Genomic DNA, 16,527 nt, shown 5'->3' on the forward strand with positions numbered 1-16,527 from the left:
GAAGCCCCCTGAATGGTAACATTTAGCTATACTGTCCTTCAATAAGTCCTGTTCTTTGTATCAAATTGAATGAATTTAACATAATGGAATTTTACCTTAGTGGATAATAGTCTTTCTTGAAAATTTTTAAATTGGTGTTTTTTGATAGTTCATGAAAAAAGGATATTAGATACTCAACATAGATGTTTATTGCTAAACTCTTTATATTTTTTTCTCCTGAACCTGAGAGATAGTTAGCCATTATTCAGGTTTTTACCACTGAAGATGCTAAGACGAGGCTTAATTTGTGTATGTTAAGTGGTGGAGCTGGGATTCTCCCTCTAGTCGGACTTCAAAGCCAAGCTCTTCATAGTGTGTAGCCCTTTGCATGAAGCCTTTTTAAATCATTTTATTTTTATAAAAATTCATCCAGAAGGATGATTTTTCCCCTTAAATAGAATAAAGACGTTTTATATTTATGTAAGATTTTGAGGGAATATTTTACAAAACACTTGAACACTAGAAAATAGAAAGTCTTGCTTGAAAGTATGCAGGTCAGAAGACCTAGGATAAATTCATTGCTTGCTGCTTTTTTGATTAAAGAGATCTGATTTCTCTTAAGATGTGGTTTTTCCATCTTCCTTCTACTTTCTTTTTTGAATGAGGAAAATGTTAATAAGTGACATTTACTATAAGAATATTTTTAGGATGAATAACATAGTATATAAGTGAAATTCCTTGATATTTTTCAAACTAAATGAGATAATTTTTATTAATTATGCTCCTCTTACTTTATGGGTGCTGAGGAGTAAACTGAAATCAATTCCATGATGTTTTTAGAGCAGTCATTTTTATTATCTGGAGAGTGATTATCTATGTTGCAATTTATTCTAATTTCAGTTTGGCATATCTACATGTTTTTAAAAATTACTTGCTGAATTGGTGAGTTTTTGTTATTTTTTTGTAAATTGAAAACACCCCTTTGCTTTAAAATTTTTCATTGCATTCATTGGTTTAGCCTGCAACCTACACACTAGGAAGGAACCATTAAAAAAAACAATTTTCAGAGAAGGTTTGAAAACAGGCAATTGCATGAAGGACTGTTCATTTCCAACAGTTGTAAGAACTGGGTTCATAGTGTAGAAACATGTGACCATCTCTGCCCCTATGTCTTTTGGTTATTTGAAATTAATTTATTAGGTAGCTCTGTCTTGATATAACATGAAAGAGGCTCCAAAGCCAAATCGAAATGCTTTTTTGTGTTACCTCTACCTAGTTTTTTCTGGCTCTTGGTTGATTCTCCCTCACATTAATCATATTAGTATGAATAACTGAAGGGTTTTTACACATTTTTCAGTTTTAAGTTTTCTGAGGGCTGAAGCATCTGATCAGATTTTGTGTTCATGATTTCTGCTCTGTAGCCAGAGCTTGTTCACTCAGAAGTTTTATTAAATCCCTTCTTTGTTCATTTTAAGTCCCTCTTTCCCTCTAAACATCAGGCCCTCCCTCAGTAGTATCTCTTTTATTTACAAATTTTATTTAGTTCAGATGATGATCTACCTTAGAAATATTTATTCTCAAGACGTGTATTCTAATTCTAAAACCAGAGTCCTTGAAAGTCTTAATTTTTTGATAGCTATATTGTTGAGCTTGGTAAACACAGGATTTTAAAATAAAAAAATACTTTAATATTTAAATTGCTAAAATTGGGTTTTTGATTAGTTTGTCTTTTGATACATAGACTACTCGAGGAATTGTTAATTTGTGTATTCATTTAGTATCTGCTATTTTTTCATCAACAGGAAGAAGGTAGATAATGACTATAATGCCCTTCAAGAAAGACTCAGTACCTTGCCTGATAAGTTGTCTTATAATATCATGGTATGTTTGGTGCATTGCATTTAAAGTAGTATGTTGTTTCTTATAAAGATCCTATGTAAAGTAAGAAGATGTTTCTTTGCTTTATGTGTATTGATTCACAAATTGACAAGCTAACAGTATCCGGAGTAACTACCATAGCAAGGGAAGTTTGTTTTGCTTTACTTTAAAATAATCCACTAATTGTTGTAATAGTTGGTATTTACTTCTTTTCTTTTTTTCAAATTTATATTAAATTATCACATTTTGGTGACACAAATGGCATAAATGTTAGCACAAAATTTGACAAATTTGGTATGCAAATTTACTTGTGTTAGAAAACTGTAATTAAGACAGAAATATGGCACTTAGTCATTTCCTGTTAGCCAGAGCAGGAATAGACCATAATGTTGTATAATTCACAGAATTATATCCCAGAACATTGATTTTATATAAAAAGGTACTGCTAATTTTTGTCTGAATGATCTTCTTATCGACATAGTGATCTATTTGTGCACTGTGGATTAGATTCTTTCATTGCAAGAATATTCTTTTTCATGAAGACTTTGTTCTTAATTACACTAGCCCAAATGTTTTGTAAATGTGTTGTTCTTTATTCTACTAGCCCAATTATTTTGTAAAATTTGTACACATTAATTTGTTAATTCCATCTTTGTTTAAAAATGGCTATTTGGAAATAATTTTCAAGTTTTTTAATCAGTGGTATGCTTTATTACCTTAATATTTCATTATTACTTTACTTTCATTTAGATTTATGAATGAACACAAAGTACAAACATTCAGAGACAGTGCTAATTTCTCTGAAAGCTGTATGTAAATGTGCAGATTGCTTTTCCTGTTTTAACATTGATTTATTAACCTAAAGCAATTTTGTGTATGTTTTCCTAGTGAAATTTTAATGTTAAATTTCTATGAAGTTAACATTTTTTCTTAGCGTCAGCACAGAGCTTTTAATGCTAAGTGTTTCATAAAATGTATTTTTTAGTGTTTTTAATTTCTCTCTCTCTCTCTCTCCCTCTCCCCCTCTTTCCCCCTCTCTCCCCCTCTCTCCCCCTCTCTCTCCTGCTCCTTGCAGGGAGGGTCCTTGGGCAGGGTGTCAGGATGATTTTACTCGCTTTTACTGTGCTTGAATATCTTCAACTGCCCACAAAGATTCTGTTGGATTCTAGAAACGCATCTTTTACTAGCATCTCACTGCTTTCTTTACAAAACAGCTTTTATCTAACACTGAAGTGTCTAAAAAATAATGGCAAGTGGGGGGGAAGCAAACTGACAGCAGACGAAAAGGCAGGGAAACGTATCCCTGATACAAGCGTCTGATTTGCCTCTAGAGGTGAGCCCCTTCCCGGACCCACCTCGGCAAGTGTGCTTAGCAAACATCTGTGGACCAATTACAGTCAACAGTTTACAGGTGTTGGGAGGAAACAGTCGCTCACATGCCACCCTCCCAAATGAGTAGTCTTAATCTTTCTTGGAAACAAAAGCCCACTTTTCTCTAGGGTTCTTTATCTAGCAGCTTCTCGTGCAGGTGGACTGGAGCCCCCGGAGGGAGAAGGGAGGCCAGGCAGGTCAGGGCCGGNAACAATAGGTACCATTTGGCCCTTTTGCCTTCATGCCAGGAAAACTTGTCCATACTAATGAAGTCACTGTTTTACTTGGGGACAATTGGTTTGCAAAGTGCTCAGCAAAGCAGGCTGTGGGCTTAGTCGAGCATCGGAAAGAACGTATGTACCAATTATAAATGATGTATTCCTGCTGGATGTTTATCAGTCCACAAACTGCCAAGCTGTTACTAAAAGTATTGTCCATGATGTATTTGTGATTCTGTTGAACTGTAGGGAGTTTGAGTAGAACCAACATCTGAGAATATAAGCTGGAGAATGGAACATCTGAGTTGGAAATACCACCAACATTAGTATGTTTTCAGAAATTATAAAGTGTAAAAGTCATTAATATGTGGTTTTATGAGTAGAAGTTGGGATGACATAAGACTTGGGGTCATTTTACATTTTATAATTTGTTTCAGGTGCTTTCATAAACTTACTTTTGCTTTTAATTCTTTAGTACAGAGAAGGAATTTACTTTTTATTTGTTGAAATAAGAGAGATACCTATTTGCAAAAGTAACTGTGTAAAGTAAGAAGATGTTTCTTGCTTTATGGGTATTAATTCACAAATTGACAAGCTAATAGTATCTGGAGTAACTACCATAGCAAGGGAAGTTTGTTTTGTTTTACTTTAAAATAATCTACTAATAGTTGTTTTTAAGTAGAAACAATTTTTAAACATGCCTTTTGGTTTAGGGGAAGTCATACTTTTATCTATGGAGGAGTCCAGGTATGGAGAACTTGCTACCCGAAACAGTGCCCTTATACTTGTTCAATGATTTGAGGCCTCTACCTCATTTTGTTGAGGTAGTTCTTTAAGTTTTGTTTATTTATGATACTGTTTGTTGGTGTATTCTTATGCACATACACATAATTGTAATTGGATGGGTTTGGCTTCAGTTCTAGCTTAGTTGCATTTTAGAATGAGGTTTAGTGTCTATGTTTTTATTTCCATAAAGCTTAAATTGATAGTATAATATCACCCCTACCTGCTTTTTAACCTTCTATTTAGATGTGTATTTGAAAATAAATTTTTGAGGATTCTTCTGTATAAATGAGGTCATAAAGATAAAAAGAGGCTGACTTTTCTAAAGCTGAAATTATTTCTCTTATACATATGAGTGGGTACTAGTTAGAGAACTTGTGGGATCTATATTTGGATACTCTAATTGCAAATCAACTAGAAGTTTATAATTGATAACATATTTTGATCTTTTGTGACACTAATCAGAATCTTATTGTTAGGCCTGTATATAATTTCTAGCAATGGTAATTCTTTTTGCATTACTACATGAAAATAAGTTATGTACATTAGAGGAAAACGAATGAGCATAATTCTTTCTTAAAAGGCTTACTTAGTGGGGAAAGCATTCTTATTTACTGGGGTAGCTCTGCTGATATGAAATCAGTTCATAGTCTGTTGAAGTTTGTTCATTCTGATTATCATATACATATTTCAGCAAAGAAATCTTTAGAATCAGTTACGACTTAATATATTAATGAGAGAATGCTTCTAGTAGAATAGAGCTCTAGAATAGAGAAGTATTTTTTGGTAAGTCATTTTCCATTGTTAAATATGGTTTTGGGAAATGACCAAACATGGCTTTTGGGATCAGAGTTGATCTAAAATAATTTTCAGAATACATACCTATACATTACATTTGAGAACCTATTATAAATTCTGAAAAGTTTTATTCACATAGTTTTATGCTCATTTTAATAACCAAAGAAAATGTTTAGATATATTGTTATACCTAATGTTTATTAAGGAAAGATGCTTTATTTTTCTTAAGAAGAAGTATAACAAGTTAAACATACAGTCACCAACCTCACTGTTGACAGGGTAATTGGAGAATGTGGAGGGAGGTTTTTGAATGTTTAAAAAGTAGTCAAATTGAAGGACAAAAATGGATGTACAAAAGGATTCAATGGTGTCTCTAAAGGAGATAATTTTTAAGAGCGTCTCATTCTTTTGTGCTCACATCTTGCATTTTTGCCATTTAACATGAATATGACCAGCTTTGTAAAGTTTCTTTTTTAAAAAAATGTAAGATTATCAGAGTGAAATTGACTTCTTAGTTGGTATACTATTCCATGAGTCACAACACAAGTAAAGATTTATTTAACAATTGCCACTATCAGAATATAGAATAGGGTCCGGATATGCTAGTCCGGGTCACACCAGAAACTCCCTCATGCTTCCCTTTGTTGTCACACCCTACTCTGTAAGGCCTGACAATCACTGATCTGTTCCTATTACTGTTAAGTTTACCTTTTCCACAGTGTTGTAACCTTCTGAGACTGACTTCTTTCACTCACCATAATGCCTCACTTAAGGTGTGCTCTGTATGAAAAGGTCATTTTTTTTTTTTTTTTACTGCTGAGTATTTTTTCATTATATTCATGTACCACAGTGTTTCTGTTCATCCATCAGAGGACATTTGGTTTGCTTTCATTTTCTGGAATTATGAACAGAGCTGCCATGAACCTTTTGTGTTTTGTGTTACTGTAAAATTTTATTGCTGTTGATAAAACACCTACAAGTGAGATTGCTAGGTCATACGGTGAGTGTGTTCAGTTTTTAAGAAACTTTCATGCTATTTTCCAAAGAAGCTATATTGTTTTCCATTCCCCCAGTCCCAACAGGTATGAGAGCCCTAGAGCTTTGCATCCTCACCAGCACTTGGTATTCTTAGTTTTAAAAATTTAAGCCATTTCAGTAGATGTAAAACAGTTTTAACTTGCATTTCCCTAATGGCTAATGATGGTGAGCATTGATTCATCCACTTACCTGTCATTTACGTATCCTGTTTTATCTGTTTAAAAAAAATTTTTTTTTATGTTAATTTATTTTTGAGAGACAGAGAGCGAGACAGACATTGAGCAGAGGAGGGGCAGAGAGAGAGGGAGACACAGAATCTGAAGCAGGCTCCAGGCTCCGAGCTGTCAGCAAAGAGCCTGATGTGGGGCTTGAACTCAATGGCCCACGAGATCTTGACCTGAGCTGAAGTCGGAGGCTTAACTGACTGAGCCATTCAGGAGCCCTGAGTTTATCTGTTGAAGTCTTTTGCCCATTTTTAAAAAATTGGTTATATTTTGTCTTACTCTTGAGTTTTGAGAGTTCTTCATATATTCTAGATACAAGTTATTGGTTAAATATGTGAATTACACATACTTTCTCCCAGGATGCATCTTGTCTTTTTGTTCTTTGAACAGTTTATTTCCAGAGCGAAAGTTTTTAGTTTTGAAGTCTAGTTTATTTTTATTTTTTTTTTTATTATGGGTGATGTGTTTGGTGTCATCTTTAGAATGCTTTACCTAATCTCAGTTCATGAAGATTTTCTGTTTTCTTCTATAAAATGTTTATAGTCAACCATTTTATACTTGCTTCTGTGATCCATGTTAATTTCTGTATAAGGTTTGAGGTTTAAGTCTCCAATCTTTTTATGTATAGATGTCTGGTTGTTCTAACATTATTTGTTGCAAATCCTTTCTCCATTCAGTTGCCTTTGTACCTTTGTCAAAAATGAATTGGTAATCCAAATCACAAAAGGATACCATTTCATCCCAATTAGAACAAGCTGTAATTGAAAAGACAGACAGTAACTTGTATTGGTGAGGATATGGAAAATTACAAACCTCATATGATGCTGGTGGGAATGAAAATTGATGTAGCTACTTTGGAAAACAGTTTGGAATTCTTCCTAGAGTTAAACATTGAGTTTACCATATAGTTCTTTACCACACCTAGGCAATATTATACCCAAGAGAAAGTAAAAATAGATGTCTGCACAAAACTTGAACATGAATATTAATAGCATTATTCATAATTATTCATATTACATAAAAAGTGTAAACAACCCAAATGTCTGTCATCCAGTGAGTGGATAAATAAAATGTGAATGTTATTTGGCAAGAAAAAAAAATGTGCCTTGAAAACAATGTGGTAAATGGAAAAGGCCAGCTACAAAAGACTACATATTATAGGATTCCACTTCTATGAAATACATAGAATAGGCTTTTTATAAAACTAAAGCTCTGTTAGTGGTTACTTAGGGCTAGGAAGGTATGAGGGAGATTGGAGAGGGACTTTATTTCTTTGAAAAGGTTATATTTGGAGATGACACAAAATTTAAAGGATTTCTTTGAAAAATAAGTATCTCTTCTCCTGTCCCTTGGCATCCACTTGGCCAACTTGGAGGCATTACTGTTATTAGTGTCTTACCATTTTGTGTGTTCACATCTCAAGACTTATGCATTCCTAACCCATTATATACACACCTGTAGCACTTTTTTTTTTTTTTTTTTTACACATCTTGCTGTCTTTTTTAATGGTTGCAGAGCATTATATGGGTATAACATTATTTAGCTACTCCCTTTTTGGTCATAATGATAAATGATAAATAAAGATTATTATCCTCTTACTCAGCTGACTTCCCTCCCTTTCCTCCTTTCTTCCTCTCCTTTGCTCCCTCTCTTCCTTCTTTCCTTCTGTTTATTGTGGTAAAATATACATAAAGTTTGTCATTTTAACCATTTTTAAAAGTACAGTTTAATGGCATTAAGTGTATGGTGGTTGTTTAACCATAACCGTTGTCCATCTCAAGAACTTTTCATCTTTCGAAACTGAAACTCTGTATTGTAAATAATAACTCCCATTCCTTCCTCCCAAGTAGCGCCTGGTAACCAATATTCTACTTTTTCTGTCTATGAAATTTGTTTATTCTAGACACCTCATATAAGTAGAATCATAATATTTGTCTTTTAGTGACTAGCTCATTTCACTGAGCATAATGTTTTCAGGATTCATCCATGTTGTAGAATGCATCAGAATTTCCTTCCTTTTAAAGGTTGAATAATATTCTGTTGTATGTACGTACATTTTGTTTATCCGTTCATATGTCAATGGTCACATGGGTTGTTTTTACTTTTTGGCTGTTGTGAATAATGCTGTTGTGAACATGGGTATACAAATATCTTTTCAAATCCCTGCTTTTGACTCTTTGGGGTATATATTCAAAAGTGGAATTGCTAGGTTGTACGGTAATTTTATTTTTTGAGGAACCACCATGTTGTCTTCCACAGTGGTTGGATCATTTTACATTACTGCAGTGTACAAAAGGATCCAGGTTTTCCACATCCTTGCCAACTCTTTGTTTACTATTTCTTTGATAATAACCATCTTAATGGTTTGATTTGCATTTCTCTAATGACTAAGGATGTTTGTTGAGCATTTTCATGTGCTTATTGGCCATTTGTAGAAAAATCTTCAGAGAAATGTCAATTCAAGTCCTTTGCCCGTTTTTAAATTGGGTTGTCTTTTTGTTGTTGAGTTATAAGAGTTCTTTATATATTCTAAATAGGAGTCCCTTATCAGATATATGATTTATCAGATATGTGATATTTTCTCTCATTCTGTGGTTTGCCTTTTCACTATATTGATGATGTCCTTTGATGCACAAAAGTTTTAAATTTTGATGAACTCCAGTTTGTCTATTTTTTTTCTTTTGTTGCTTTTATTTTTAGTGCCCTATCCAAGAAATCATTGCCAAATCCAGTGTCATGAAGTTTTCCCCCTATGTTTTCTTCTAAGAATTTCATAGTTTCAGCTCTTCATGTTAGGTCTTTCTTCCATTTTCAGTTAATTTTTGTATATTGTGTAAAGTAAAGGTCCTGCTTCATTCTTTTGCATGTGGCGGGCTATTCAGTTTTCCCAATAGCGTTTGTTGAAAAGACTGTCTTTACCTCTATTGAATCGTTGACCCTGTTGAAAATTCTTTGGTAATACATAGGAGGATTTATTTCTGGGTTCTCTATCCTGTTTTATGATCTATATGTTTGTCTTAATGTCAGTACCACAGTGTTTTTGATTACTGTGCCTTTATAGAAAGTTTTAAAATCAAGAAGTATGATCTTTGATCTTTTTAAAAATTGTTTTGCTGTTCAGTGTCTCTCAAGATTGCACATGAATTTTGGGGTGGATTTCTTCTGTTTCTGCAAAAATGTTAGGACTTTGATAGGGATTGCATCGAATTTGTAGATTGCTTTGGGTAAAATGACATCTTAACACTATTAAGCCCTGTCATCCATCAACACAGGATGTCTTTCCATTATTTGTGTTTTCCTTATGTTCTTTCAGCAACATATTTGTAGTTTTTAGTGTATAAGTCTTGTGCTTTCTAGGCTAAACTTATTACTAAATATCTTTTTAATACTAACGTAAATGGAAATTATTTTTCTAAATTCCTTTTCAGATTGTTCATTGCTAGTGTACAGAAATGCAGCTTATTTTTGAGCGTTAATTTTGTATCCTACAACTTTGCTGAATTTATTAGCTTTTTAACAGTGTGTGTGTGTTTGTAATATTGTGAGTTCCCTACATGTAAGTTCATATCTGTCAACAGAGATAATTTTACATATTCTTTTCCAATTTGGATGCTTTTTATTTCTTTTTCTTGCCTAATTGTTCTTACTAGAACTTTTAGTACGGTGTAGATAACGATAGTAGGCATCTTCATCTTGTTCTTAATATTAGGGGGAGATTTTTCAGTTTTTCACTATTGAGTATGATGTCAATTTATATGCTTTTTATCATGTTTAGGAAGTTACCTTCTCTTTCTAGTTTACTGAGCGTTTTGTATTGTGAAGTAATACTGGATTTTGTCAAAGGCTTTCACTGCATCAGTTCAGTTTCAGGTGTACAACATAAAGGTTTGACTTACATATGTTGTGAAATGATTACCACAATAAGCTTTAATTAACATCTATCACCTCATATACATACAATAAAAATAAATGGACAAAAAATATCTTATTATTACCTGTAATGACAACTCTTAGGATTTACTGTCTTACAGTTTTCATATATATCACACAGCAGTGGTAACTGTAGTTATCATATTATACATTATATTCCTAGTTCATTTATCTTATAACTGGAAGTTTGTACATTTGGATCACCTTCCTCCAATTCCCCCAGCTCCCCATTTGTCAGCATTTTGTTGAGGATTTTTTGCATGTCTACTCATAAGGGATATTAGCCTGTAGTTTTCTTTTAATATCTTTGGTTGGCTTCATAGAATGTGCTCCTTCCTCTTCAATATTTTGAAAGAGTTTGAGAATTGATGTCATTTTTTTCTTGAATGCTTAGTAGAATTAATCTATGAGGCCATCTGTTACTGGGCTCTTCATTGTTGGGAGGTTTTTGAATACCGATTCAATCTCCTTGTTACAGGTCTATTCAGATTTTCTATTTATTACATCATTTTTAGTAGTGCATTTGTTTCTAAGAATTTGTCCATCTAGATCATCCACTTTGTTGACATTTAGTTGTTTGTAGGATTTTCTTGTAATCCTGTTTATTTCTGTAAAATAAATAGAATTGTCCCCACTTTTGTTTCTGATTTTAGAGATTTGAGTTCTGTCTCTCTCTCTTTTTTTTTGGCCTGTCTAGGTAAAAACCTGTCAATTTTGTTGGTCTTTTCAGAAGGTCTATTTTTGTTGATTTTCCTGTATTGTTTTTATATTCTCAGTTTATTTCCATTCTAATCTTAGTTGTTCTTTTCATCTGCTAGCTTTCAGTTTAATTCAGTTCAATTTTCAAGTTCCTTTTAAAGCATACAGTTAGGCTATGATTTGAGATCTTTTTTTTTTAATGTATGTGTCTACAGGTATAAATTTCTTTCTTAGCAGTGTTTTCACTGTATCCTGTAAGTTTTGTTATGTTCTGTTTTCCATTTTCATTGGTTTCAAGGAATTTTCTAATTAATTTTGTGATTTCTTCTTTGACCCATTAATTCATGTTCTCTTAAATTTCCATGTATTTGTAAATTTTTCAGTTTTCTTCCTGTTACTGATTTCTAGTTTCATTGCTTTGTGATTGGAAAAAAATACTTTGTATGATTTCAATATTTTATTTTATTTATTTAAAAAATTTTTTAATGTTTTTATTTTTGAGAGACAGCGTATGAGCAGGGGAAGGGCAGAAAGAGAAGGAGACACAAAATCTGAAGCAGGCTCCAGGCTCTGAACGGTCAGCACAGAGCCTGACACGGGGCTCGAACTCGCGAACCGCAAGATCATGCCCTGAGCCAAAGTTGGCCACTTAACTGACTGAGCCACCCAGGCACCCCTATTTTATTTATTTTAAAGTTTACTTTTTTTTTTTTTTTTTTTTGAGAGAGAGGAGGAGGGGCAGAGAAAAGGAGACAGAGTATCCAAAGTAGGCTCTGTGCTGACAGCAGAGAGCCTGATCCGGGGCTCAAACGCACGAAGTGTGAGATCATGACCTGAACCAAAGTCTGGTGCTTAGCTGACTGAGCCACCCAGGCACCCTGTTTTATAGTTTTTAAAATTTTAGTGCATTCCTGGGTTCAGGAGTAGAATTCAGTGATTCATCACTTAACATACAACACCCAGTGCTCATCACAAGTGCCCTTCTTGGCACCCATCACCCATTTAGCCCATTTTCTACCCACCTCCCTCCATCAGCCCTCAGTTTGTTCTCTAAGAGTCTCTTGCAATTTCCCCTCTCTTCTCTACTCCCCCCCCCACCGCCTTTCCCATATGTTTATCCATTTTGTTTCTTAAATTCTACCTATGAGTGAAATCATATGGTATTTGTCTTTCTCTGATTAACTTATTTCATTTAGCATAATACATTCTAGCTCCATCCATGTGATTGCAAATGGCAAAATTTCATTGTTTTTGATGGATGAATAATGTACCCCATCTTCTTTATCTGTTCATCAGTTGATGGACATTTGGGCTCTCCGTAGTTTGGCTATTGTTGATAATGCTGCCATAAACATTGGGGTGCATGTACCCCTTTGAAACTGTATTTTTGTATCGTCTGGGTAATGGTTTCAAAATTTTAAAGAGTTATTTTGTGGCTTATCATATGGTTTTTCTTGGAAATGTCCCATGTTCTCCTTAGAAGAATATGTATTCTGTTCGATAGAGTGTTTTGTCTCTACAGTTTTGTTCAAGTCCTCGATTATTCTTATTTCTTGTTCAGTCCTTTATTGTAAGTAGAGTATTGATGCCTCCTTTTATTGGAGGACTAACTATTTTTCCCTTGGATTCTGTCAATTTTAGCTTTGTATATTTGACACTATGTTGTTAGGTGTGTATATGTCTGTAACTATTATATTTTCCTGATACATTGAAATTTTTATCAATATAAAATATCCTGTCTCATATTAGCATAGCCATTCCAGTTCTCTTTTTGTTACTATTTGCATAGAAAAGCTTTTCCAACCTTTTACTTTCAACCTGTTTGGCTCTCTTGTAGACCACATATATATAATTGGATCCTGTTGTTGTTTTTTTTTAATCCATTCTGCCAAGCCATACCTTCTTTTGGATTTATAATCACTACTTGTAGGGTAGGGTTTACTTTTCTCACTTTTAAAATTTGTTTTCTCTACCTTAGAGCTTTAGTGTCTAATTTCCTTCATTATTGCCTTTGTGTGTAGTTGATTTATTTTCCTTTGTGTTTAGTTGATTTTTTTGTAGTAAATTTTTGATTCCCTTCCCACTTTTTTTAAATTGGCTTTTTTAAAGAAATGTTTATTTTTGAGAGAGAGAGAGAGAGCGAGCACAAGCAGGGGAGGGGCAGAGAGAGAGGGAGACACAGAATCCGAAGCAGGCTCCAGGCTCTGAGCTGTCAGCACAGAGCCTGACACGGGGCTCGAACTCAAGAGAGGTAAGATCATGACCTGAGCCAAAAGTCAGAGGCTTAACCGACTCAGCCACCCAGGTGCCCCTCCCACTTCTTTAATTAATATCTTATAGATATATTTTTGTGCTTACTATGGATATTACATATCAACACAGGATGTTTCCTAAGGTTATAATAATTTTGAATTGATTCGAACTTAACTTCAATCACATATAAAAACTCTATTTCTGTACCACTCTGTCTCCTTCTTTAAATTATTGATGTAACATATTAGACCTTTATACATTATGTACCTGTTAACATAGACTTGTAATGATTTTTTATGCATTTTTCTGTATATCCAGTAGGAAATAAAATGTGGAGTTACAAACCATAGTGACAGTAATACTGGTTTTTATTTTTGCCCATGTTTACTGATAGTGGATTTTTAAAAAATCTTCATATGGCCTCCAGTTACTGTCTAGTGGCTGTTCATTTCAACCTGAAGAATTCTTAGCATTTCTTGTAGGACAGGTTTAGTGATAAGGATCTCCTTCAGCTTTTGTTTATCTAGAAATGTCTTATTTCTTATTTAAAAAAATTTTTTAAAAATGTTTTATTTATTTCTGAGAGAGAGAGAGAGACAGAGACAGAGACAGCATGAGCAGGGGAGGGGCAGAGAGAGAGGGAGATCCAGAATCTAAAACATGCTCCAGGCTCTGAGCTAGCCATCAGCATAGAGCCTGACGTGGGGCTTGAACCCATGAACCATGAGATCATGACCTGAGCCGAAGTCGGATGCTCAACCGACTGAGCCACCCAGGCGCCCCATTTCTTTCTCATTTTTGAAGGACAGTTACAGGATATAGGATTCTCAGTTGATAGTTTTGGGGTTTTTTTCTCAGTACTTTAAGTATTTCAGCCCAGCTGCTTTCCAGCCTTCAAGGTTTCTTCTGAGAAATCTGCTTATATTCTCACTGAGGATCCCTTATAGGTGATAAATTGCTCATCTCTTGGCTCCTTTCAAGATTCTCTATCTTTCAAAAGTATGATTATGTGGCAGGTAAAAATGCCAGAAACTTCTCGCTTTTTGATTGTGATTTTTTCTTGGTTGGGTGTTTGCTTGGTTGTTACAGACCTTTGACTATCTTCCAGAGCTCCTCTAGTTAGTGTCTGATTGTTCTTGGATGTTTTTTGGTTGTGGTGGGCTGGGGAGACAAGGGCTTAGAACTTTTTAGTCTATAATTTTGCTCCTTATTGTTGTTTTAAGTGAAGATTTTATTTTCTTTTGGGCATGGGAAATTTTTGAGCCTGTTTGTAATAAGCATACTGAGTGATTAATGGTTTAAGAGAAAGATGAATACAAGATCCTAGATGTGATGGGATTAAATATACAGAAATGTAGCTTTGAAAAGCATCAATGAAAAAGAGAAAGGAGCAAATATAGATGAAGAATATTTGTGTTAGTGAAGTTAAAGGTTCAAATTTTCACAGAAATAAAGTTAAATGTATTTAGAGGTATGAGAGGGTAGAGGGTTAGCAGGTATGTATGGAATACGTGTTGTGGGAAATGTGATATGGCCATCAACAATTTTATAATTTATCTTATGAGGCAATATGTGTGTTCTTGCGTATCTTCTGTGAGGCATACATAAGTTCATTGATATTTTGTTATAATTTATATTTGGTTTTATAACTTATTTGATTTTTATCTATATAATAAATATATACTTAGGATTTGTGTTTTATCTATATAATAAATGTATGTAGCTTTAAAACATCTTGTATTTTCTGAAAACATAATGAAAAAGTAGCAGGGTCTTGCTTAGTCCCCCTTAGCTCCCATTTCCTATTCCCCAGAGGTAATTATTTTCAGTCTCTTGGCTAATCTTTTGCTCTTTTCTTTTTTCCCATGTTTCCCAGGTTATTTGCATATTCTATTTTCTTGACTGTTTTTCAGTTTTATGTAGTATTTGTTAGTTCCCTGCCTGTAATTAAAGGCTAGCATTTAGATCATTAACATGCTCTTCTCCCTGTCCCTGCTCCCCAAATCTTTTTAATATTATTTTATTATAATTTTTGTTAAATCATTGTTCATGCTTAGGTATAATTCCATTTCCATTCTTTTGTGGCTTATCATTTGAAGTTAACTGCTTTTTGTTTGTTGCATAATGACATGTGTGTTTCATTAATTCACTCAAACACTTTGATTTTATTTGTAAGAGACCCATGTACTGGAGTTCTTCATAGTCTTGCTTCAGTTTGGCCTGGCTTCTATCTTGGAAACAAAACAAAATAGCTATCTTCTTGGTGTCTTCCTTTACCATTATACTGTGTCTTAACTGCCTATATATTCCTTGTTCCATGGTTCCCATGGCATCTCCTTTCAGGTTTTACTCATTTTGTTGGTGTATATAGCCTTTAGTAACTTTCTGGAGGTGTGTGTGGGAGATACATTTTTTGAAATTTTACATGTCTGAAAATATTTTTTATACTCTAACTTTTGGTAACCAGACTGTTAGAACTCTAGGTTTTCTTTTTTTAAACATTTTTTCCTTCAGAAATTTGAAGATCTTAGTTACTTTTTGTCTTATATATTGCTTTTGCAAAATCTGAAGCCATTCTCCTTCCTCTATATATAACTTGTTTTGTTTTTGTTTTTAGAAGCTCTAGGTTTCTGTCTTTATTCCCCATGATATGAAATGCCACAGTGATATATACCTCATTGTGTTTTTTAAAAAAATTTCAGGTTCTTTGATGGGGTTCTTCAAGTGTGGAGATGGATTTCCTGCAGTCCTAGAAAAGTTTTAATATTATTTCTTTAATAATTTCCTTGTTATTCATCTCTTTAAGTTTTGAAGTGATTTCTTTTTGTTGTTGGAATCATGGATTTAAAAAAAAATCTGTACATTTTCGTTCTTAGGAGCTCTGTAGTTTTGTTTACTTTGTTGTTATTTTTTTTAATGTTCCTTTGGTATAGCATCCTGTTCTTGTTTCATGAGTACAGAGTTGGGTTTTTTTGGATTTTAAAGTTTTCTTTGGGAGCGCCTGGGTGGCTCGGTTGAGCATCCGACTTTGGCTCAGGTCATGATCTTATAGTTTGTGGGTGCGAGCCCTGCGTTGTGCTCTGTGCTGATGGCTAGCTCAGAGCCTGGAGCCTGTTTTGGATTCTCTCTCTCTCTCTCTCTCTCTCTTTCTCTCTCTTTCTCTCTCTCTGACCCTCCCCTTCTCATGCTGTCTTTCTCTGTCTCAGAAATAAATAAAAAATATTTCTAAAAAATTTTAAAAATTTTCTTTGTGCATTGCCTTTGTTTCTTCTACAGTGTATTTTTATCTTTTACTTTTCTTCTTCCTTTATTCCCTCCTTCCCTTCCTTCCTCTTTGCCATTAGAAGTGACGACTC

General features: G+C 34.0%; 1 protein-coding gene across 2 annotated transcripts in view; it reads left to right on the top strand.

The window, feature by feature from the left end:
• URI1 (URI1 prefoldin like chaperone) overlaps window positions 1-16,527 on the top strand; it is a 95,220-nt gene that overhangs the window by 58,281 nt on the left and 20,412 nt on the right. For both annotated transcript variants that reach the window (XM_077754624.1, XM_077754625.1), the window contains exons 4-5: window positions 1,782-1,860; window positions 3,446-3,581. In XM_077754624.1, the coding sequence (XP_077610750.1) occupies window positions 1,782-1,860; window positions 3,446-3,581 (215 nt within the window). The remainder of the gene's footprint in view (window positions 1-1,781; window positions 1,861-3,445; window positions 3,582-16,527) is intronic.

This window comes from Crocuta crocuta, unplaced genomic scaffold, assembly GCF_008692635.1.
Source record: "Crocuta crocuta isolate KB4526 unplaced genomic scaffold, BGI_CrCroc_1.0 scaffold121, whole genome shotgun sequence".
NCBI classification, from domain to species: Eukaryota; Metazoa; Chordata; class Mammalia; order Carnivora; family Hyaenidae; genus Crocuta; species Crocuta crocuta.